We start from the raw sequence: 25,505 nt of genomic DNA on the forward strand, positions 1-25,505 counted from the left end.
ACACTGGCCTAAAACTTATACTTTTGAAATTATTTTGGGTTAATCCTCACCTGAGAATATTTTTTCCATTGATTTTTTAGAAAGAGTGGAAGGGAGAGGGAGAGACACACAGAGAGAAATATCGATTGGTTGCCTCCCACACACCCCCTGACTGGGGCCAGGGATCAAGCCTGCAACCGAGGTACATGCCCTTGACCAGATTTGAACCTGAGACCCTTCAGTCTGTGGGCCCACACTCTAACCCCTGAGCCAAACCTGCTAGGGCAAACTTATACCTTTTAATACCCATTTTAAATTTATTTTGTTGTTTATATAGAGAGGGTTTATTATTTCTATTACAGTTCCCACATTCTACACAAATTTCTGAGAAATATCAGTTGTGAACCTATTGTTAGCTGTGCAGATCACAAGCCCTAAAGAGCAAATAGTTCTACTCTGCTGCTAAGGAACATAAAATCATAATAGTAGTGACTGTTGTGAGGGGTCATCTTCATCGGTGCCATGCACACCTTCACAGCAAAGGGAGAAGAGGCATATTGGGATGGATGGGAGACATGTGGGTTCAGATCACAGCTCCACCCCCTCTCAGTCAGGAAATGTGTGGCCATCCAACCTGGGTAATCTCAGGAGAGTCTAATGAAGGGACAGTGTACAGTGATGTGGGCAGGGAACAGAGACATCAGCAAGGTCTGAATTTCCAAGTTATCCCAGATCTTGAAACAGCAGAGAGGGGAGGCAGGACTACTGGATCTGAAGGAGCAACGTGAGGAACAGTACCTAGAATATGGAGGGAGAGAGCTTGCAGCGGCTGTGGACTTTGGTGGAGAGTAGCCAGCCACTCAGGTGACTCCATGATGAGGACAAGGGAGATTCATACTCTTACTTCACTATACTCCTATTCTCTGACCTCCTGTCATTGTCATTGGCTGAATGCAACTGAACCTGAGTGACAGGGTCCACATGGGTCAGCCTCCCAGGGCATCAGGTAGAGGGAAGAGATGGAGAATGGATTTGAAGGGGCAACTGGGAGAAATCTGGCACAGAGTGAGACCTTGGGCATATTACTCAGCATTTCTTAGTCGAGTGTTCTGACCTTTAATATGGAAAAAGAATGCCCGTCTCACAAGCATGTTGTGAAGAAATTACCTCGCGATCTCTATAGCACCAGGCTCTCAGTACTTACTACTCTCCTCCTGAAGGAGCTTAATAGTAATAATAATAATAATAATAGCAGCAGTAGTAGTAATAATATATATACACACATACACATATAGTAATGTTTGCTATATGTGAAGAAATAGATGTATATATAAGTTATGAAGTATAATACTAAAATGAACACCTGAGGCCCCATCCCCAACTTCATGAGCAGAATATCATCTCTGTTCTTGAAGTTACTTGTGACTCCTCCCCATCCTGATCCCCTCAACCCCCTGAAAATATTTACTATTCTGAGTTTTGTGTTTACCCTTCTTTTATTTTTTGGTATAGTTTACTGAATGTTTTCATAATTTATTATTTAGTTTTGCTTGTTTTTGAGCCTTATAAAAATGGTATTGTGTCATATGTAGTTTTCGGTGACTAACTTTTTTGAACTATTATGATATGCAACAACATGGATGAATCTTCAAACATAATTTTAAGTAGGGGAAAAGGCACTTCATGATTCCTACTTCTGTAACTGGTCTAGAAGTCATTATTATTGTCTTTAACCGACATTATTGCGCTTTGATATGTATTTTGCATGCATTAACTTAATTCTCACAGCACTTTGAGATGGATATTATTATTCCCATTTTACATATGAGGAAACTAGGCTCAGAGAGGTAGGTAAATTATCTATGCACACACAGCCAGTAATTTGGATCCAGGTGGTCTGGCACCAGAACCTGAGCTTTTATCCACTGATGTGATGAGGAGGTCTGAGTGAAGAGGCAATAATAATGGACTGCAGGAGATAGATCTGGGAAGAGTAGGAAGGTAGAATCCGAAGGGTGGGCAAAGGATTGGATTGGAACAGGGTGAAAGAGGGTGGTAAGGAGATGAGGGGTCAGACAGATATAATGATGGTGAGCAGTGGCTACCTGCGCACCAAACCTTCTTTCTCTAAGGTTCTCTCAACATTCTAAGTGTGAAGGTTGATACAGCTGGGAAATGCAGGTGGTGATTACCTCATACCTGGGCTTCTGTTGGCCAAGGTAGTGATGGTGACTGTGAATGTGTAGACAATGGAGATAGCATTAGAAACATTTCTTTTGCAAGTCAGTGAAAGCTTTTTATATGTCTTTAATTGCTACATGTTGTTTAACCAGTCTCCTATTAATGGACTTTTAAAGTCTTTCCAATTTCTTGTATTATGAGTAATATCATAAGGGGCATCTTTAATCATGAATATTTGTGTGGACTGATTTTGAAAACCAGGTTGTGGTTTTGAGTTCTTTCTTTCTTTTTTGATGAGTCAGGGAGGTGAACATATTTTTCAGGTCAAGATGTTTTTGAATTAAACCATATCTCTATCCTGAACCAATTTCTCAAAGCCGGACTCTTAAAGACTCTCGAGTCACCTGTTTTCTATGCCTAAGTGCATTTTCATTTAATTTTCAACACTCAAATGATATTATTAAAACATCTGAAGTGTGAGCAATCTCATACCTTCTCTATGTGCAGAGAACAGATGAGCAGATCATCCTAGGCATCAGAAAGTCTAAACATATTTGACAATTTGCTTTGGGTGTGTTCTGAAAATTAGAATAGCAATTTCACCTTGTAAATTGGTTTTAGCTAATCATGAAATGATTTTACATTCTCCAAGTACTTGCTGGCTCCTAATGGGCAAAGAATCGGAAAGCAAAAAAAAGCTCATATGGGGGGTTTTCACCCATCACATAGTTCCTTGCAGTATATTATAGTTCCTTGTAGACTTGTCTTTATCCTGCACTAGATCAGGAATTTTGGGAAGCCGTGAATATACATTTAGGACACTGTAATAGGGCCTTGCAATAATATTTGGCATTTGGTGGGCATTTAGAAAATTGTGTTAAAAGGAAGCAAACAAGTGTGAAAACTAGTCAAAGGCAATCTGGCAAATAAATACTTAGAAAATGACCCCGCTCATTTGGAATCATTGTAGATTGGAAGACTACTGAATGCATTTTCCGAGTATCCTAAGGGAGGACTCTTTAGAATCACAAGACTTCTGAAAATGGCTCTCACTGAGGTGGCTCCTGAGGTCAGGATGATAACCTTTGATGGACAGGCTGAAATGAGTTCAGCCATGCTTTTAGGTCACTGTCTTCTGTACATGAATTCCAGGCACACTCTGGGAGGGTGCATTTCAGTCCAATTTGGGAGAAATCTTTGCCTTGTTGAAAAAAATGAAAGCCATCTATTTCTCACTGACTGTAAGGTGACTATGCAATGCCATGCAGAATGGGTCATTAAACCCTTCACCTGCTAGAAGGGGACACTCCGGTGACTTCTTACTACCCTGATAGCATCACTCTGCTGTAACTGTGAAGTTGTTGGCCTCTCTTCACTTTTCCCAACATTTCTCTTCATCTTCTGCACTCCCAGCAGGGCCAGAATCCAGCTTGGCACAGAGAATATGGCAGAAAGATATTAGATGAAAAAGCTGCCTTTATGAAGCTGTCTGCATAAATGGTACCTTTTGTCCTCAGCTCACAAGGAGGATCCCAGGACAGAACAGGAAATGCCTTGAGAAAATTAACCCAGCTCATTGGTGCTGTGAATGGCGCCACCCGATGCCAGGAAATGGCAAGCTTGCTTACGAGAAACATGTCTCGGTGGGCAGCATTTTCTCTAGAGTCCAACAGCGTAAACTACAGTCCTGGGTGGATTCAGCAAAGAGCTTAGAACTAAGTACTGGCACGAAAGCCTTGCTCTCCACACTCTACAGTTCCAAAGTTCTGGAACCTTCTCCATTTCAGGCAGTGCTGTCAGGTGGAGGCTTTTGAAAGGCCAGATGGGATTTGCAGAGAAAGGGTTAATCCTTGGGCCATGTCTCCTCAGATCTCTTCATAATTCATGACATACCTGGCTCCTGAGGATGATGTCAAAGAGAGTATCGTGCCTGCCCGCCCCCGGGCCTCCTGGCTCTGGGGCTGTTATGCTCTGATTAGTGTTAATAATTGATTTATGCAGCACCTTTTACAAGCCTGCAAGTGCCCTCTACAGTCGCCCCCTGTGTAGACACACACATCACTTCTCTTCACCCTCAGATGATAAGCTGCCACCTCGCAGGGTGGGAGGTGGTGCTGGGCACATCACCTTGGTGGCCTCTTTAGAGCTTTTTAAAAATAAAATTGAATCAAATTGTTTATTTAATTTTGCTTTTTGTTTTATTCCATTTTGTGTTATACCATAAGAATGTTTTCTTTGTATTAAAAACTTTTCATACAAATAGTATATCTTGAGATGCACCCTATTTTAATTATAATCCCATCACTAGATGTCTAAGTTATTTCCAAAGCTTCATTGCTATAAGTAACTCTCAGTAAACATCTTTGTGTATAAACCTTTGTCTACCTTTTCTGTGGTTTCTTTGGGATTGATTTGTGGCAATCGTGGATATTTTTTTTTAAGACTGGTGCTACACATTGCCCAATTGTTTTCCAAATTTCCCCATTTATTTTTCTAGAATGCCTTTACATTTCTTCAAGTTTAAGTTTATTTGCTCATGGTTGCCCAGGCCCCACTGTGCAAACAGTGCTATCACGATCATCAAGGAACCCTGACTAAGGGCCCTGTGTACTGCACCTAAACCTGATCTCAGATCTGAAAAGAGTAATTGGTCCTAAGACCTGCCCTGTGGGGTCTTCCAGGTGAGGATTCTTTTTACTTTCCCTAACTAATTGGCCTCTTAATGGGGACCATACATTAAAGTTCGGATCTAAAATGAAATCTAGACAGGCTTAATTGTTTTTTACCTGAGTTTTTAGTTTTGCCTCTAGGTGTGTTTCAGCTTCTGGGTTGTCCTAAAGTTGTTTTAACCTCCTCCGTGCTCATCTGAACTGAGATCTTTATATGCCTTCCACCAAGAAACTTAGGCCTCTCTGGCATTTTTGTCTTCTGGGCAGCAGTATTGAATGAGCCTCTAAAGCAGGGGTGGGGAACGTCCGGCCCACAGGCCATACACAAAATCATTTGGTCTGGCCCTGCCAAAGCAACCGCAGGTGGGACTCAAAAATTCAATAAATCTAGGAACTTTTTTCATAGTTAATTTTTAAGTTGATAACTTTGTATGGCCCATGAATGATGTTATAAATATCCAAATGGCCCTTGGCAGAAAGAAGGTTCCCTACACCTGCAAAGCTTAGATGTAGCCACTTTGATTTATTTTTTAGGCTCCTAAAGTCTGTGGCTCACCAATAGGAGGCTTATTAGGAAGCTGATGTTTCTAGTTCCACTTAGATTAGGTAAACTTCAGCACATCAGGTGAAATAAGTCCCACCCAGTACATTCAAGTTTTTCTGGAATTCATGCTAGGGCATCAGGATGATTTAAATTTAGTTCAGATTCGTTTTGCTGGGATGTTGGAAATGAGGGAGTTCCCTGAATAGATGCTGGAGAGACAGCCATGGATGAGGTAAGAATGATACCTTTTTCACTTGGCGGGTTCCAGACTTGGGGCTGTTTCTCCCTCCCCCATTATATGATCATTTTCAGCATGTTTTGTATTTCTCTCTTCACCTGTAATTGGTTAAGTCTTATCAAGTGTTCTTCACTATGTTTGGGGTTGTGTATGTTTTTAGCACATATTGGATATTGACATTTTATGTTATGACACTAATTTTGTAGACAGACTGTCTTTATTATATACACTTCTGGTAAGTTAGGTATGCTGCCACCAAGTGGTGGAGTACCTTAGTTCAGCTGCCCAAGAAGATATAGATGGATTTTTGTCAGAAACTTCAAATGAAAATGTTCTGCTCTTCCCTCACACATTAGACCTTGGATGTTCCAGGCTTTACTTTTAAAAATTTTTATTGAAACACTGAAACTTAAGTAACCACTAAGCAATAATTATTTTTCCTAAACCACAAAATGGGTTTCATATCATCTATCGCCGAGAACTGTAGTAAATATCGAATAAAATAACATTTGTGAAAATAGCCTGGGCATGTAATAATTGCTAGTTGAAACTGAGAATTTTATAGTGATGCTATTTTGGGGGAAAGCAAATGCCTAAGTAATGTGGTATGTCTAAATCAATTCTCAATTTTCTTTTATAAAATCAAATCTTTTTTTAAATTAAAAAACATCCTTCCTGTTGTTTTGTCTTCAGTCTTAGGTAGATTCAAAGTCACAGTGCCCCAAGCGTACTTGGAACTGCTACTGTCCCCCTCACTGTTTTCATCAGCCACATACATTGAAGATAAAAGTCTTTGTCTTTTCAAACTTTCCCTTCCAGACACAATTTTCTTTCTCTGAACATGGAAGATGAGGACAAGAAACACATCACTGCCTCAGACTTTTTGTTGCTGAGAGTATAACCTTGGTGAATACACTGACTTGTCATAGGTAATTTCTGTACCAGTTTCCACTGTAGCTTTTACTAAAAGAACACTCCCCCCTCCCCTATCTGTTCCACTCCATCTCATCTCTTCTTGGCTAAAAATACTTCTTAAGAATGTCTTTCTTAAAAGTCCAGCATCACCTAAGTAGAACAAAATAACCTGAACAAAATTTGAAAAAGACTTTGAATCTAGAAAATCACCATATAGCAGTGATGGGCCCAGTGTCTTCTACTGGTTCTGATTGTCCACAAGGCTCTCTCCCAGATAGACAGTGATTTTCTCTTTTCCCTCCCCTCCCCTCCCCTCCCCTCCCCTCCCCTCCCCTCCCCTCCCCTGGTTAATCTTCACTCCAGGATATTTTTTTCCCATTGAGTTTTAGAGAGTGGAAGGAAGGGAGGGAGAGGGAGGGAGGACGAGAGAGAAAAAGAAACACTGATGTGTGAGAGACACATCAATTAGTTGCCTCCTGGCCAAGAGGGCTGGGGATTGAACCTGCAACCCACGTACATGCCCTTAACCTGGAATCGAATCTGTGACTCTTCGGTGCATAGGCCGTTACTCTAACCACTGAGCCACACCAGCCAGGGCAACAGTGAATTTCTTGAGGGCCGAGATGGTGGCTCTTGTTTGGTGGGTGAATTTACAGAGCAGCACCTTGCAAGTTGGCTAAATTCAGTTAGATTGGGAGCCCCCCAAGGGGGAAGGGCAGTGTCTCACCCCCAGACCACTTGGGGCCAATGCCAGGTTTTTTCCAGACATGAAGTCACTGAGGCCAGACCGAGGTCTTCTTCTGGGTGTCCTCTTTCCTCTGTAAGGGACTGTACCCACAGGGGATGCCCAGCCTCGGGCGGGTGGATTGGCTCTGTGGCAGAGAGAAGGCAGAGCCCTCTCCTGAGGACGGAGCATGGAGGAGCATGCCAGGGAGCTGGGAGTGGATGCTCTCTCACCAAGGAGGAGCGTTTCTGCTTCTAAATTGAGCAAGTGTGACAGCCAGCCCCATGTCTCCCAGAACCCAGACGACGGGAGCACTTTGTCAGAGCTGTGGTGACTCAGCTAGGACAAATGTTTTTCCGGATAATTTACTGACATAATCCAAGTGTGTGTCCTGATGGCCCTGCTCCGGTTTGCTTTTCCCTCAGAGCCTCCCTCCTCTCCCCACCCCCCACTCATTCTAGGTCAAGAGAGGACCAGCCTTGGTTTTGAGAGCTACCCAGAAACCCTTAAACTGATGCATTTTTCTCCCTCTCATCTCTCAGGCTGTTCTGTGCTGTCCCGAGCTGGAATTTCATGTTCCCATCACTAGTAATTCATGTGCCAGGTTTTGCGCATTAACTCCTCTTGGCTTGGTGCCTGAGGCATATTCTGAACCCTGAGCTGGGACACGCCCCACTTTGGTTCCTTGCCCAGGAAGAGAATGTCCTCTCATCTCTAGACCACAGCCTGTTGCCTTTGCAGGACGCTCCAGCTTCAGAACTCGTCTGCTGGAGAGAAACTCCCTGTTTTGGACCTGGAGGAAGGCAAGAAGCACTCACTCCTCCCCCTCCCCCAGCCTTGACCGGGATGGAACAGTCCATTAGGATGCCAGCAAATGGGTCCAGATTTAATTCTGTGCCCACTTGTTTAGCTCTTACATACACACCAACTTAGAATGGCCAACTAATCCTCTAGTTTTCTCAGGCTGCCCCTGAACTTGCAGGCTATTGAGGAGGAACCCTTAGAGCCCTGCCTGTTCAGTTTCAAGTCCCAAACATGTCCCTCCCTCAGGTATCCCCCATCTGGCTCCCCATGGCCTTGCCTTGTTGCTCTCAGGCTTGCACCAGTGCCTGAGCCGGCACACTGTTTTATCCTACACGTAAATCCTGGGGACCTCATCAGCACCCTTGACCATGACAGCCCTGCCAGGTGTCAGCAGGAAGGAAGGCTGGCTGCGGGGGGGAAGGAGGGGGGGGGGTCCTGCCCTGTATGAAGCGGAATTGCTTTGGCAGAGCCCAGGGGCTGTTGCCCAGAGGGTGCCTGTGTTGGTGGGTTTGTTGGGTTTGTTGGGGATGTGTCTGTGTATGTATGTGCAGGCAAATAGGATTTGAGGCTTTCAAGAAAGTGTCTGTTACTTAAGGAGGAGGAAGGGAGGGGACGGATGAAGGTGCATGCAGGTGAGTTTTGACCAAAGACTACTTCCTGGAGGCAGTGTGTGGTTTTTTAAGCGAGGAGTCCACCTGCCCTGACAGGAAGTGGGAACCCAGCTGGAGAGTAGGGGATCCTGTGAATGGGTTGGGAGAGGAGGGGATGTGGTGAGAGGGGGAGAGAGAGTGAGGATAGTGGCAACAGTGGTTGAAGTAAGCAAAGGAAAGTGACCACTCTACCTCCTGGCCAGCTGCACACCAGGCCAAGCCGGGGCAGCACATGGCCACACAACCGCAGCCTCCCTTGGGTCAGCTGTCTTCTCTCTGTCATCCCGTTTGGAAAAGCCTCTGCATCTTATAGTCATGGTGACTGAGGCACTGTGGTTAGACAAGTCACAGTCTTTGGAACATGGACTCCATCTTTGGTTTGCTACTCACAGAGGTATGAGCAGTGATTATTGTGACTTTTTTAAAGTTAAATTATGACTTATTTTTCACTCAGCCTAACAGGGGAGGGGTGAGGGGAGAAGGGGTATGGAGAAGGCCAGAGGAGCGTGGCCCTGGGGTTTGTCTCGGGGCATAAGGAAGGGCTATGTCGGGAGTTTGTGGTTTGGTTTCCAGTTGGTTCTTTCTTTTGCTCTGCTGCTTTGGTTTTCATTTCTGCTTCATGTTCTGAGTGTCCCAGAAGGAAAGGATGGACAGCTCTGTGAGGGAGGGAGGGAAATAGGTCAGGAAGTTGCTGTTGGAAATGGATATGTCAATTTCCATCCCATCTCCCCTGGATCTGCCCTTCTGCCACCCGCCCTCTCTGGCCAGCACCCCCTAGACTTCTGGGAGCAATGGTTCTGGTTCTTCTCCAGGAGTTTCCCAGCTCCCTTTGTCTTATCAGAGTAGTTCCTTCCAGATGCCCTGCCCCCAGGCCATTCTGATTTAGAAAACAGGTCTCTCCCTTTGCTCATTGGCTGTTGTGTTTTGGAGCTTGTGAGACTCTGAAATAATCTGGTTGATTAACAAGCACACCAGGGTTTATGCAGCTAACCCAGGCTGGCCCCTCTGAGGCAGCCCTCCTTTGGAAGGCTGCATACTTGCCATTTCTGGAACTCTTTTTGGGAGCTCCCTTTGGCCTGTGGCATGCTCTTCAGACTGTCTGCAGGATGGTAAACCTTTGTTCTTTCTAAGCCAACTTGATTTTTAGACAGTGCTTTGTTTAAAGATGACATCAAGGAAAAGTCAGTATGCAGATGCAGAGATCCTGCGTGTTTTTAGACCATCAGAACTGTCACTTTTTTGCCACACCTGGTTGATGCAGGAGGTAATCTTGGGGTCTGGGTCTGTGCTATTTAATACTTCACCATGCCCTGTCATGGGGAAAAAGAGAATCAGGCACATTTTTGCCCCTGGCACTTTTGCAGTAGGAGGGGTTTTTGTTGTTGTTTTGTGTGTGTGTGTGTGTGTGTGTGTGTGTTTAATGTCTTTATTGATTTCAGAGAGGAAGGGAGAGGGAGAGAGAGAGATAGAAACATCAATGATGAGAGAGTCATTGGTCAGCTGCCTCCTGCACACCCCCCACCGGGGATCGAGCCTGCAACCCGGGTATGTGCCCTGACCAGGAATCTAACCGTGATCTCCTGGATCATAGGTTGATGCTCTACTACTGAGCCATGGCATTTGGGCCTGTGTATGTGTTTTAACAGCATTATTTGGCTGGAATTGGGTAGCTGACTTTAAAGAGGTGAAAACTGACAGCCTTCCTCATTTGGCCACCAGAGTGGGGTTTCCCTGGAACTCTTACTGGGGTAAGAGTTGGGTTTGCTTCTGGTAAAGTCGAGGGTGGGACCTAGCAAGGGAGAGTTCCCAGACCTGGAGATGGGCAGACAAATCTCTAGAATCTTTACTATAGCAGAACTTAACCATGGCTATACATGTGAGTCATCAGGGAACAGGAGCACTGCTAAGACACCATCACCTTTGACCTTTACCCCCAGTCCTGGCACCACAGGGGGAGGTGCAGAGGCAAAACATGTGTTGTTAAATGGGTAGAATAGACACAAATTCTTTGAAATAATTATGACCTGGGAAAGCGGACAGAGAATGTCTTCTCGTAAAAATTAAAACAAAGCAAAACAAAGAACAAAAACCAACAAACAAAACCTCTCTGGATGGATGAATATGGATCCTGAGGAGGCCTTGATGGTAGCTGAATCGCAGTGAGAGAAAGCCGGCTGATGGTGGACAGTGCTGAGAGAGGTGCAGGCAAGGGAGCCCTGCCACCTCCCCGAGCTCCTCTCCTGCCTTTCGGACATGGAGCCATCCAGGTGCCCTCCACCTTGTGAAGGGTGAGTTTGAGAACTGTCTGCCAGCAAACACTCCTTCAGGACACAGCATTCCTAGGAGTGGCTCATTTTTCTATAAGGCACTGCTCCTTCCGTTCTTTACTGCTTCTGATTATACCTATTAGAAAGCTTAAAGCAGGTGCTAATGTGTCTAACACTTTTCTTTAACACTTGCTGATTTCTGGTTGTTTAAGAAAGTAGGTGTGGTGTGGTTTGGGGTAATCAGCAGAAAGCTGCTGTTAGAGTAGCAGTAAGGAGCAGAAAACTGGTTAACACAGATCTCAGTGATGGGCCAAGGGTGGAAACAAAATCTAGATCCTGCAGCTGGACCCTCCACCACCTGAGAATGGCATGAGAACCTCACAAACGGGTCAGGGGAATCATTTTCTCCTCAGAACTCCAAGATACTTCTTTCTCCTTAAATTCTGAACAGAGTTTGACTCCTGAAATGACTTCAGGGAGAAATGGAGACAGCATACTTCTGGGGAAAAGTGTGAAGTGAGTGACTTGTTGGGGCTACTTTTCCTCCTTTACTGGTTTCTGTCTGCTCTGTGAACTGTCTCCAGGTGTTAAAGGCTGTCCATGCACCCTGGGTCAGACTTTGGTCATCCCTTCAGATCGCCCTGTATTGATGGTCCTGCCACACACAGGGCCAGCTGTGTGTGTGGCAGGGCCTGTGCTGCCCTCATTAAGCAGGAGGTCCTTCATTTGTCTGTCCTTCTGCTCTGCTACCCACTCCTTAATCCAACCCTTTGCCCCAGTGTTCAATTTGTCGCCTTCCTTGGACAATTTAATGAATAGGTCTGATTTGAAAGTTACTTCTGCTCCATCACAGCTCAAGCACTGGGCATTCCTGGTCCCCCACACTCAGATTCTGACACCCCACACGCCACAGCTAGCACCAACTGAGCAGAACCTCTTATCGCCCCCTCGCCTGGTCTGCTGGGGTGGTGCTCATTACAGATCTCTACTCCCCCACCTGCCGTCATGATGGAGCAGTGTTATATTTTTTCCAACAATTGTTTCAAGGGAAGATCTTCCAGACGTTCAGAGATACAGGGTAAATCTCAGGTTGCATCGTAGGAGCTGGGGCAAATGGAGTCAGGCTAGAGCACAGTGGAAACCACGAGCAGGATGGTCCTCATTCCTGGGGAAGGGGTTTCAGTACTCAACACAGGGTCCCCTGGGTCCCCAAACCAGATTACTTGATGTCTAGGAGGGTATTTCTTCCTCTCAGTTCCAGAGTCCTCATGGCTTAATAGAAGACCTGAAGCAGGAAGATTGACACCTGGATGTCTGGCCCAAATGGCCAAAACATCCATCCAGGTGTGACCCTGAGCAAGTCATTTCTTTCCCCTGGAACTTGCTGCCATCAGCACTAAAATGAAGGATTAGCAAGCATAAGCATTAAAGTTTCTTCATGTGCAAGCACTCTGTGTCTCTCTGAGGCAAGGGAGCATGACAGAGCCTGGAATCAACCAGGTCAGATTTAAATACTCTTCCTGGTGGCTTTAAGCAAGCCACTCAACCTCTTTGAGCCTCCGTCTCCTTATCTATGATAGCAGCTACTCATGAGTTTCACATGAGGAATAAACAAGATAATACATATAAAATGCTTAGCAAAAGTAGATTCTCATGTGCTCAATAAAATTGGCTTTTATTATTAATATATGTTTATGTCCCATTTTTATCAAAAACAGCTGCTCCCAGTCTCAGTACTCTGACTTTCATTTTCTAGTTCTCTCCAGCTTGAGGTTTTGAGCTCCTCAGGATTTAGAGCCCCAGCCCTGAGCTGGCTACTGGTCTCCTGCTTCCTTACTGAACTTCACCGCCTCTGCTTCCTTCCTGCAGTGGAGGAGGGGCCAGCACGCAGGCTCTCTTCCACCTCAGGGCCTTTGCACAGGCTTCCTGCTCCGCCTGCATTATTCCTTTTTGTTCCCTTAAGTAGCTTTCTCATAGTTTTGATCTCTGCTTAAATTGTCATCTCCTCATAGTGGCCTGTCCTGATGACCTGACACGTTCTTAAGACTTATCACAATCTGTACATATTCTCTTTAGCTACTGTCTTATGTCCATCTCTCCCCTGAGAAAGTAACCCTCATGTTTTTGTCTTGTTCACATTTATATCCCTAGTACCTAGCAGTGGGCCAGCCACAAAGTGAATGCTCAGTAAATAAATGTTGAATGAATAAATTAACTAATGGAGAATCTGATGTATTTATATGACACAATATTATTTATGCAGCACCTTCATAACCGGTCTCTCGTTTTTAAGTCGTATAAATCTCTGTAAGGGACACAGAGATTGATCAGCCAGAGTCTGGCAGTAGTTACCCCATAGGACAACTGCCATGCAGAAGAAGCACAAGGCGATGGCACTGCACGGGAAGAGCCCTTATCCCGTTGGGGATGGAATGGGATGGAGAGGGAAAGCGTCAGTAAGAGAACACTTCTGGGAGGAAGAGGCGTGTGAGTTGAGCTCAAAATGTGAGCAGTGATCTAGGCAAAGTTGGGGTTGGAGTAGGCAAGCATAAAGGCGTAGAGAGATGAGAGGGCAAAGTGTAATACAAAATTGAAACTAATAAAGAAGTTCAGAGAGGTGTGGATAATAGGTTGTGTGTTTTAGTGAGGGGTAGGGCTCTCTGACAGAGGAGATCAGCGAAGACCCTGGGAGAAAGTAGCAGTTACCCAACCCTTTAGACAGACGATAATGGGAGGTATCCAGAGTGGTTCACTGCTGTGGCTGGGATGGCATCCAGAGGGAGAGTCTGGGCTTCCCTTGGCCAGGGACCTGAGAAGAAGTTGAGGGAGCAGGTATTGGGAGGAGGTGGCACTTGGTTTCCTGAGGCCAGACCTCTGACCCAGGATAAAGGGTTCTGGGGTTGTCACCGACAGGTGCTCTGCCCTGCTGTCCGGGTCCCAGAGCTCCCTTTGGCTAGAGGCACTGATACCCTAATCCCTGCTTTCTAAACTGACTGAGAATTCTAATGTGTGAGACAGAGCTGGGGTAATAATATCAGCTAAAACTGGAGGCAGATTCAAAGGCCAGCAAGCAGACTGGTCATGTGAGTGTGAATGAGCCGGAAAGGTGTCAAGAATGGAGAGTTTAAGCCCCCTCCAAAGACATTTGAAAGCATTACAAACAACAACTGTGCCTAATAAAACCACTTTGGGGGGTTGAGTTCAATAGTGGGCTGCTGCATTCTGATCTCTGCAAGGCATGGGGGGCTACCAGGAGTGCAGAGGGTCAGGGGTGACACCTACTCATTAGTTCTTTACCACCCACTGCTGAGGCCCCACACCTGCACCTGTCAGACCCGGGGCAGCCTCAGAGTTCCCAGCTCAGTGGGTCAAAAAATGACTCTGGGAATCAGATGTGGGCAGGACCTCAGGGCACCAAGAGACAGCCATTATTTACCCCGAAGTTTTAGGTGAGGCTGCCAGGTCAGGTGTATGACAAGAAGCAGAAACTCCCCAGGGATTTCATAGCAAGTTAGAAGTAGAGAGGGAAGCCCAGGAAAGCAGCTCTCCAGTGGGCGTCTGGTTGAGCACAGACATGTGGGGAGGGCAGCTGCCAGGCTGAAGGGAAAGCTTCCTGGGGCCAAGAGAAGAGGAGCTCCTTTGCAGAAGGAAACAGAAATGCACTGCGAGGATGGAAACCCTCCAAGCTGTGCTTACAGTAAGTGACTGTTTGAGAGAGCACAGGCCATGGAGAGAGGAATCTGCTTGCATCTTTGACAGGCTCCTGTAGAGCCCAGCTGTTGGTTCTCCTTGCAGATGTTGTTCTGACTGCATTTTGTTGTTCTGTCTGATATATTTGTGTGTGACCCGCTATTTATTAATGCCTATTCTAACCTGATTTAGACAGAGTGAGTCTTTATCATTCAACTCTCACAAACCACGCTTAAGAGAGTCTAGGTGTTGTCCTTGGATCACCTGGGGAGACTCCTAGGCCTCACCTCAGACTGATTTTCATCAGAATATCTGAAAGGGAACCTTCTGATCATCATTTTAAATGTGTCCTAAGTGATAAGTGAAAGTCACTAAAGATGAAAAACATTGGCATAAAGTTGTGACAATGTTTTTTTGAGATAGCACAGGCTCTCTGAGTGCAAACAGCCCCAGTGACATGTAATGAACAAAAAAACAAATGGTCTAGAACTGAGTACAAGAAATATCTGATCAATCATCCGGTCATTCAGTATGTGTATGTTCTGGGCCGAGAGCCCCTGAGGGCCTGTGAAACAGTTCCCAGCTCAGTTTGAAGGGAATGGAATTTATCACAAAGGGTGAGAAGCTGGCCAAGGGGACCCAGGTCTCAAGCCCCAAATGAGAAATAATGAGAAGTAATGGCAGGGTGATGGAGCAGTGGCTGCATTCTCCCCCTAAAGAAGGGGGTGGGAAACAGGGAGGGTCACTCCCTCTCTTTTCCTCTTCTCAGTGGACTTAAAGGCCTGCTGCTCCAAGCTTCACCTTTCTATGTCCCTGTCCTCACAATACACAGTGCAAAAATTCAGCCCCTGAAAATTTTATTTGGGCTAATACATATCTTTTAAAAGGTAAATAATCTAAAGGGGAAAGGAGGGATACCTGTTAGTTATATTCCAGTGTAAATTGCTATGTTCAGACTGCTGCACATACAAGCACACTGAGCGAGAGGAGGGGATTTCTGGGGGCATGGAGGCTTGGGAGAGAGGCAGGCTGGGGAGCCCCTGTGGGAATTGGGGTCACCAAAGAGTAGTGTGTAGACCGTGGCCACTTCTGGAATCAGGGAGACAGGGCCAAGGGATGGGAGTGCACCCAAAACAACCTCGGATGACATTTCCTACAGTTATCCCAGAGATCAACTAGGAAGACTGCTTCCCGGCTCCCACCCAGTTCCTGCCCCAGCACCCACTGAAACTGCCCTGACCAATGGGACCAGGCCTCTCAGTTGCTGAATGTGGTAGTTCCAATCTTAGTGACCTGACTCTCTGCAGCACTTTACACCTGTTCCTCCTTGAAATCCTCTCCTCCCTTGTTTCTTTGACTGCGCTCCTCTCCTGGTTTCTGCTCACCTGTCTGCGTGTTTTCCCTCAGGCTCATCTACTTCCTTCTCTCATCTTCCATCAGTGTCTGTCCTTGACTCAGAAGATGGCTCTCCTCATCTTACTCATTTTCACTGGGTGATCTCACCCTCTTCTGTGCACACCTACTACCACTGTTCATGGGTTTATTCAGTCAGCAAATGTTATTGAACATCTACTAGGTGCCAGGCACAGTATGACTCCCAGGTTAAAATTTCTCTTTATATCTCCAGACAGCTCATCAAATTACCTTCAGAATTTCACATATATACATGAAATATTATTTATATTTACATTATTATTCATAATACAATAATAAAAATAACTGTCTTAAGCTTGAGACAGGGCTTCAGGAGCAAATGATTCAGTAAGGATATTCTCTTCGGGAAAAACTTGTAAGGGAGCAGAGAGTTGGAGAAACAGAATAGGAACGGGAAGGACTGAGCAAGGATGTGGTCTCAGTCTAATCAGAGACCTACTGGTTGAATGGGAGGCTTTGGAGCCTAAATCACACATCGGAGTTGCTCTGCATTAAGGTAAAGAGTCTGAGCTTTGGCATTCCTGTATAAGAGAGGCATTGCCCTCCCTGGGGTGTGGGTATAACCTCTTGGAAAACGGGAACCCATCAGCCAAAGGCAAGTCTCCAGAGATGGGGCAGGTGTAAGCTGATAGCTGCAACACTGCCTGAGCTGGGGCCGGGCACAGTGGGCAACGAAAGAGCCCTGGGTGGGACTCCAACAGCGGCTCCTACAACAGATGAGACATCATCCAGACCATATGCCTGGTACCATCATAAGTGCTTTACGTATATCGAACTTAACCTTTAAAATAGCCATGTAATGTAGTTACCGTTTGTGTTTTACAGTGCAGGAACTGAGGCATAGAGATTAAAAGCAACTTGCCTAAGGTTTCTCAATAAGAAAACGATGGAGCTGGGATTTAGACCGAGGAAGGGTGGTTCTAGATTCCATACCCTTACCTGCTTCCTCTGCTTCCTCAGTGTATTGGGTTTCAGCACAATATACTGGCACTGTATTAGCCACTGGGAATCCAGCAGTGAATGAATACAAAAATCCCTGCCCTCATTGTGTTTATTTTCTAGCGCGTTATCACTCTCTTCCTTACCCACGTGCCTAAACCAAAGTGAATTACTTGAACTTTCTCAGTATGCCATGTTCCTTGGCTTCTGTGATTCTGTAATTTGCAGACTTCCGAATAGAGGGCATTTACTTGGACTCCTTGCCATAATTTCCCTCATCTCCTGTGAGCTCCCTAACCTAACCCCCTTATTTCTGACACTTAGCCCCCACCACCAATGACCAAAACACCACTTGTAGTGGCAATGGTGGTGGGATGTAATAGAATATAGTGACCTGAGTATGGGCTTTACAGTCAGCAGTCCTGGTTTGGATTATTTTTTTAGCCACTTGCTAGTCATGTGACAATCAGTAAATTCTGTACCACAATTTCATCATCTCTTACATGGAGATTACCAGTTTATAAGGTATTGTGAGGAAAAAATGAAATATTTTATGTCAAGTGCCCTACCACAGTCCCTGGCATAGAGTAAGTGTGTGGTAAAAAGTTATTTTCCCTCCCCCAGCTCTGCTTCTTACTTGAAACCAAACACACAAGCACCTTGAGAGATGAGGCTGTTTCTTGGAAAGATGCCAATTATATTAGCTCTCAGCCCCGGGCCTCTTTCCCATCTCCTGAGTTATTGAGAACTTCTAGAGAATATTAGTACCTGATTTCTATTTTAGTTGTCAGAAACCTTCTACTGACCACCCCGTTTAGATACTGGGATAGTAAAACTCCAGTTCTTGGTAGCAACTCTCACCGTTGTTAGGGATGGAGATTTCTCATGTCAGCACAATTATGGCAACAGGATGGAGCCTGAGGCGCAGGAAGTTGGTTGTATCGAAGGTAAGACCTACAGTTACCTTGCGGTGCCTGACCTAAGTGGGCATGCAGCAAATGTGAGTCAACCTGAACAAAACAGCTCAGGTTGAGCTGTAGAAAAGTCACAGTAGAAAAGTGGATAAAAGATCTGCTTAGGTAATTCACAGAAGAAATTCTTCCAGGTCATTAGCTATAGCTAGTAATCAGAGAAATGCAAATTTAAATGTAATACAATGTTTTTCCTAGAAACTGGGCAAAGATCTCAGTGTGGTGAGGATATAGTAAGGTGGAGGGGGTACCCTCATGTACTGCTGGTAGACATGTAAGTTGGTACGTCTTTCTGCAAAGCAGTAATGAGAGTGATTAAATAAGGCATGGTATAGGAATAAGATGGATGGACTATACGTCATTAAGTGTAACAGTTTCAAGGAAATTTTAGACATGATAAAAACTATTTTACAATGAAAAGTGGAACACTATATGGTATGAAAATTACATGTACAAAGAAGACTGGAGGGAAAATAGGACAGAGTGTTATGAATTCCTATTGGTATTTCATATAGATCTTTGAACTTTTCTATAATTAACAGGTGTTTCTTTTATAATGGGTAAGAAATTACATAATTTAAGAAACTGACACATTGTTTTCATATAATAGGTCAGACAAAATTATTTATGAATGACTCTGGCCATGTGTTGACTCAGATTTGGGAGAAATAAAAGACTCAGCCTTCTTCCCATGCTGACTCTAGTCCTTTGTCTCAGCAAGAAGAAATGGAAAGAGTCTCCCGCCTGGGCAGTTCCCCGTCTAACTGGGAGGCCTGAGTAAGCTGCCTTGTGCTTGAGACAATCACACAATCACAGCAGCTCTGGTCTCTTCACCAGGGTGCAATATTCTCAACACTGTTGAGATATGAGAGTGAAGCCTGAAAAGAGATTTTGTTTCCATTTGTGGCTTAATTCTTCCCATTGCGGCCTTACCTCCTGTAGCTGTAAGCGATTGGTATGTGGTGGTGCACATCTGTGGGTCGGGTAACATGCACAGTGGTTTAAGCAAGTACAATCTGGGGAATAGGAAATTAAGTGGAAGACCCTAAGGAAATACTCCACCAGTGTTTATATAAAAATGCAAATTAACCAAAGTATATTTTGAGTTATAAAATAAATGGATAGGTTAAATAAGCCACGAAGAAGAGAAGACCCCCTAACTACCAGAGTATAAACTTTCTTCTAAACTGAGATGTTATAACTATTTTGACCTTCATTTTTTTTTTTCTTTTGATTCTTAGGAGTTACAGTTAAGTTCAAATGTTTAAATAAACTTTGCTACTTAATAAGCAATATAGCAACATCTTGATTCACTTAGCCTGCTTATTTTTCGGTTTTCAAGATGGTCACTATTGCTTCATCTGGCCTTGATTTTAAGAGTAGCTTCTCCTCTCTTAACTTCCTGAAATATGCCTTTTTATACCCTGACTCTTATAATGGAAGTACATGAGAAAATAGACTGTATCTACCTTTCCAGTCAGTCCCACATTTGGCCATCTATGAGTAATCAGCATGACTCAACAACCTAATTTTTTATAAAGCTGACAAACATTTCGAACTACAAGTAATACATCTCAATACCATGGTGGCAAATATATATTATTAATACTTCCTGTACCATCTCTTATCAACTGATAGAATTAGCCTAGAACCTCTTATTGAAAAAGACTTTTTGGCCCAGTTTGGGTTCAGTGGTAAAGTGTACTAGTGACTGCCATTGCTGTGGGCATGGGGAAGGGCAGCCTTCATGCCAAGGACTTTCCATCTCAGAGGTAAGTGTGACAGGATCCCTGGCTGAAATGGGGAAAACATGATTCCTCCCAGGAGCAAGAGAGACAAAAACTAAATGTAAAAATTATAATTTGCGAGTACCCAAACAGTAAACACCCCAATAGGTGCAAATGACTGCAGGGAAGGCTGAGTCATTTGCTAAGTGCTAGGAGAAGGCAGAACGCCCTCATCAGATGGAGTTAATCCAGAAAGGTTTTCTGAGGCAGTGCATTTTGAGTTGGATTGGCAGGCAGCCAGGAGACCTGGTGTGAAGTTGGAAGGGTGATCCAGATCTTAAAAGGAATGCAGATTTCTGGATGCTTTCTGACTCTGTACTTCAGAGTCTCGGCTCCCCAGTGTGACCATGCCTGACCTCTGGCCTCCCCACAGTGAGGACGTGTGCAAACGTGGCTTCACCGTCATCATTGACATGCGGGGCTCTAAGTGGGACCTCATCAAGCCCCTCCTCAAGACACTGCAGGAAGCCTTTCCAGCCGAGATCCATGTGGCCCTCATCATTAAACCCGACAACTTCTGGCAGAAACAGAAGACCAACTTTGGCAGCTCCAAATTCATCTTTGAGGTGAGCCAGACCTCTCTCTTAGAACCCCCTTTCCCTTCCGCCACCCACGCATTTCTCTCTTGTGCTTCTCCATCTACCCTACCGTACGTATGTCTGTGGCTGGTATTTCAGGATTCTTTGGCTACTGTGGCCTTGCCAGTTGGTGTCTGGGGAGGGATGAAAGGATCAAAAGATTGCCCTGATTGCAGTGTCAGTAGGCAGTTCTGTGTACTGTTGGTGAATGTGTAAATTAGGACCACTGTTTCTGGGGGCAACTTTGTAATTTGGGTCAAATGCCTTAAAAAGAGTTTGTACCTATTGACCTAGTAATTCTTGGAAATTATGTTTAATATAAAAACTAAACAAAACGTCTTGAAAATCTAATTGTAATTATAAACAAATAAAGATCTACAAGGATATTCATTCATCATAGTGTTTTGCAATAATATACACACACATGTATATACATATATGCATATATATACATCTACACACACACATATATAGTTTGTATCCTGAGTGTCCATTAATTTTGGTGACATTAATACACAAATACTACGAAATCATTAAAAATCATTTAATTATATGTCAATTCTATCTCAGTTCAAATCATATTTAGAGAAATAGTGTCTTTGAAAAATGCTCATGACATATTGTTTAAAAAAAGGCAGGTTATAAAAAAGTCTGGGCAGTATAATCTAGAATTTGTATGAAGACGACTGAGAGACACATGAAAATGTTAGTGGATTATTTATAGGTGCCTGGATTAAAGGTGATTTTTATTTTCTTCATATTTTCTATTTTATACTATAGAGAACATGTTATTTATTTATTTTTTTTTAGCTAGGTTTTCCCAGACAGCATATGTCTCTCCTGAGAATTTTTAATGGTGACACATCAGATTAAATCAGTGATTTAGGAACCTTTGTTCCAACCAAATCCAAGCTTTTCCCTTTTCCCAAAACTCTAGCCCTCATCTGCACGGGGATAAACCTCGTGTACGTGTGCATGTTGGAACGGCAGAGCTGCTCTTAAATTTGGAGCAACTTTCCATTCAAGACCCTTTTCCCCTGAGCCAGGAGTGCCTGTGTGTGGTGTGGTGGCCCCCATAGTCTGTGAAGGAGCACAACACTCTGACTACCTGAATGAAGCAATTCTCACTCTGTTTAAATAACACAAAAAATTTGACTTGGTATAAAAACCGTTAGCTCTCTTACTCTCCTGGCACCCCTACCCAACACTAGGAGCCCTGTATTTTTGTAGTTTTGGTTTGTTTATACAGAGGCGGTGATAACAAGCCTATATATTTATAGCCTGAAAGATTGAAAGTAATCTTCCCAACAAGTCCTGAAACTTTGTTTCAGTATAGCTGCCCATCCCATCCCATCTCCCTTCACCCCAAATTTAGCAAGCTTGTTTCTGCCTCCTAAACAAGAAGCACAGGAAGGATCTGGGACCTCCCACTCAGAAGAGCATTTACAAAGCAGTGCCTAACAAACAGCCAATGAAATGCCTCATGCAGACTGAGAGTACAGGCTTGTTCAATGGCAGATATTTAATGAATAATTGGTGCATATAATCATGGCAGACTTCCTGGACATGGTAAACTTGGAGCCAGATTAGAAGGGGACAGTGCTCTAGAACAGGGCTGCTCAAAGTTTAATGCACAGAGTCCCCTGGGGATCTTGTTCAGTGCAGATTCTGACTCAGCAGATCTGAATTCTGAGATGCTGCGTTTCCAGCAAGCCCCCAGGTGGTCCTAATGCTGCTGCCGGAAGGCCACACTTTGAGTAACAAGGATCTAGATTAGCAGAGGTCTGTATCACTGACTACACATTAGAATCACCTGGGGAGCTTTTAAAACTACTCATGTCCACCTGGCCAGGCATGGCTCAGCAGTTGAGCATCAACCTAGGATCCAGGAGATCATGGTTCAATTCTTGGTTAGGGCACATGCCCAGGTTTCAGGCTTGATCCCCAGTCGGGGGTGTGCAGGAGGCAGCAGATCAATGACGACTCTCTCATCATTGATGTTTCTATCTCTCTCTCCTTTCCTCTCTGAAATCAATAAAGATATATTTAAAAAAAAAAAAAAAAAAATATATATATATATATATATATATAACTACCCATGTCCAAGCTCCAGTCCAGGCCAACTAAATCAGCGAAGGGTATGTGCTACCAGGAGAGCCTCAGTGCAAGGCTGAGCCCACTCAGCCTGAGGCAGGAAGATAGACTCATATCCTTGCAGGCCAAGTATTGACCCACATTGCTTAATGCAACTGTGATGATGTCCTGGGTCATGAGCCTGGGCAGGTTTTCAAGCTATGAAGAAATAGACCCCCAGGCACTTATCCTGCTTCTCTTGCTTCTAGCACCTGAAGCCCTGCTGCAGTGGACTGGGGGCTGGAGAGGAGGAAGATGAAGGCAGCAGAGACTTAAAGGCAGCCTTTCCTAGAATAGCAAGTGGTGGGCAGGTGAAGAGGCTTTTTGAGCCAGTCAGCCGGTCTCTTGAAACTGCTTACTCCAGCTGATTTGTGGCTAATGCCCAGTGGGCCACATGCTCACCCACTGGCACTTTCCTAGGCAGGCTGTGGTCATCATTATGTGGACTTACCTTGGCCTTTCCCCTTGACTTTCTCTCTTCCTGCCTACCACTGCCCTGGTCTTCCCCTCACTCCCCCCACTTCACTGAGTCTCCCTCTCTGTGTCTGCCCTCCAGACAAGCATGGTGTCCGTTGAGGGCCTCACGAAGCTGGTGGACCCCTCGCAGCTGACTGAGGAGTTTGATGGCTCCCTGGACTACAACCATGAGGAGTGGATCGAGCTACGGCTCTCTCTGGAGGAGTTCTTCAACAGCGCCGTGCACCTGCTCTCACGCCTGGAGGACCTGCAGGAGATGCTGGCTCGAAAGGAGTTCCCCGTGGACGTGGAGGGCTCTCGGCGGCTCATCGACGAACACACGCAGCTCAAGAAGAAGGTGCTGAAGGCCCCTGTAGAGGAGTTGGACCGGGAGGGGCAGCGGCTGTTGCAGTGCATCCGCTGCAGTGATGGCTTCTCAGGGCGCAACTGCATCCCCGGCAGCGCCGATTTCCAGAGCCTGGTGCCCAAGATCACCAGCCTCCTGGACAAGCTGCACTCCACCCGGCAACACCTGCACCAGATGTGGCACGTGCGCAAGCTCAAGCTGGACCAGTGCTTCCAGCTGCGGCTCTTTGAGCAGGATGCAGAGAAGGTAGGAGGGGAGCTGGCCCACCTGAGGCTGGGGTTTGGGAGAGGCGGGCACTGCTTTTTAGGGAAACTGATTGAGGCTGCTAGTCCAGCTTTCTGATTAATGGCAATACTTTTGTGGAAAGCTTTTTTTTAAAAAGAACTTACTGGTTTTAGCTGGTACACAATTATTTCAATCTTGTATCTGGCCATTGATCACTGACTTTTTAAAGCTCTTCTTATAAAGTGTTTATTATGCGCCAGGCACTGTTCTAAATGAGTATAAATTAACTCATTTTAATCCTCTCATGTCCTATAGGTAGGTGTATTATCATTTTCCCATTTTACAGATGAAGAAACTGAGAGGCTAAATAACTTGGCCAAACAAGGAACTACAGTGAGGCTGCAGAGTCCATGCTTTTCCCTACTGCTGGACACTGCCCTCTCAGGACATGTAGTGGAGGGTTCAAGCCGGCTGTGCAACAAAAATAACAATACTGTTGCCAGGCACAGTACCATGACTTAGTGATTATTGCCGGGCAGTGTACTTGACTACTGACAGAGCATTTCAATGCAGAGCCTTATTTAATCTGCACGGCTTTCTCATCCTTTGAGGTGCGTGGTGGTGCTGAATGCAGGGAAGTTGAGTGCTCCTTGATCTTGGGGCTACAATGGCAGACTTGACGTATGAATCCAGCTTTTTTCAGTTTGAAGTGTGGGGCTCTTTTTGCCATCCCACTTCTTTCTGAATGTTTTTTTCTCAGCAGCTCGGCATTTAAGCAAAGCCCCATTTTTCCAGCAGTGAATTTTCATAGCATTCCCCTTATCAGGGGAGATATGAGACAGTGAAAAAGAAAAATATATAGTGCCTCTTTGCTGAGGACACAAAGGTATCTTCTCTAGGTTCTTTTCAAGCTAAAGAAGAGAGTTTGCTATTATATGTGCTTTAGGAGGGTGAAATGGGCTCTCCTCCTATCAGTTTTCTGGAAATAACATATTTAAATGTGCCATGCTACTCTGCATCTCTCAGTAACCTGTGAATTTTACAGACAGTGTCTAATACAGTGGTTTTGTGTCTTTTCAAAGCTCATATTGAAAATGTCTCTAGATATTTTTAAATGATAAAATCAGGATATAAAACTCTATATAATATGCATATATATTTATAACCCATGGACACAGACAGTAGCATTGGGAAGGCTTGGGGTGGGGTGGGGGTTGAGTGGAGGGGGGCAAAAAGGGAGAAAATGGGAGACATCTGTAATACTGTCAACAATAAAAAAAAAAAAGTAAAAAACACCTCCATATAATGATGATCCCAACTTACGTGGGAGCGCCAGCATAAGTATGCCTGGAAGAAGATTCACCACAGTGTTAATAGTTTTGATTCTCAGGGGCCAAGCTTATGGTTAATTTTAATTTCTCTGTATAAATTTTATGTATTTTCCAGTTTTTTATAATTTATAATCAGAAGAAAATCAATACATGTAATTTTTAAAGAATGCATAGTTCCTTTCTACAACAGAACTTCTGAACATCATTTAAGCCAAGGGACATGTAGAGCTTTCCTACATAATCTTAGAAGTTGCTGGGTTTTCCCTGACCTTCCTGAGAGCTCTTTGCCCAGTGGCCTGGCAGCCTGGGTCTGACCCTGGTCTGCTCTGGGAAGGGCCACTTAGACTGCAGAATCCTGGCTCTATTCACCAGGTGATGAGACACCAGATCAGGAGCCATCTCTTCTGTGAAACCAGTCACAGGTACTTTGGCTCCTGTGACTAGTGTTAGAAAAGTCTGGATTAGCTCCTTTCTACTTGGGGTCTCTGTGGAAGGGTATGGACCCCTTCTTAGAATAATATTTGTAAATGTAAAAAATAATATTTGTAGGCTTAGAAAATAATTATTGAAATATAGTCAACAAGTTTAAAAGTAGTAGGAACATATGTACTTCTTTAGGAACA

The 25,505-nt window shown here is 44.6% G+C and overlaps 1 protein-coding gene across 6 annotated transcripts in view; it reads left to right on the plus strand.

Moving 5' to 3' along the window:
* The window catches only part of KALRN (kalirin RhoGEF kinase), a 573,972-nt gene that overhangs the window by 189,573 nt on the left and 358,894 nt on the right, over nucleotides 1–25,505 (plus strand). For all 6 annotated transcript variants that reach the window (XM_087818187.1, XM_087818188.1, XM_087818189.1 and 3 more), the window contains exons 4-5: nucleotides 20,166–20,358; nucleotides 23,060–23,572. In XM_087818187.1, coding sequence (XP_087674313.1) covers nucleotides 20,166–20,358; nucleotides 23,060–23,572 — 706 coding nt within the window. The remainder of the gene's footprint in view (nucleotides 1–20,165; nucleotides 20,359–23,059; nucleotides 23,573–25,505) is intronic.

This window comes from Miniopterus natalensis, chromosome 6 (assembly GCF_054644295.1).
Source record: "Miniopterus natalensis isolate mMinNat1 chromosome 6, mMinNat1.hap1, whole genome shotgun sequence".
NCBI classification, from domain to species: Eukaryota; Metazoa; Chordata; class Mammalia; order Chiroptera; family Miniopteridae; genus Miniopterus; species Miniopterus natalensis.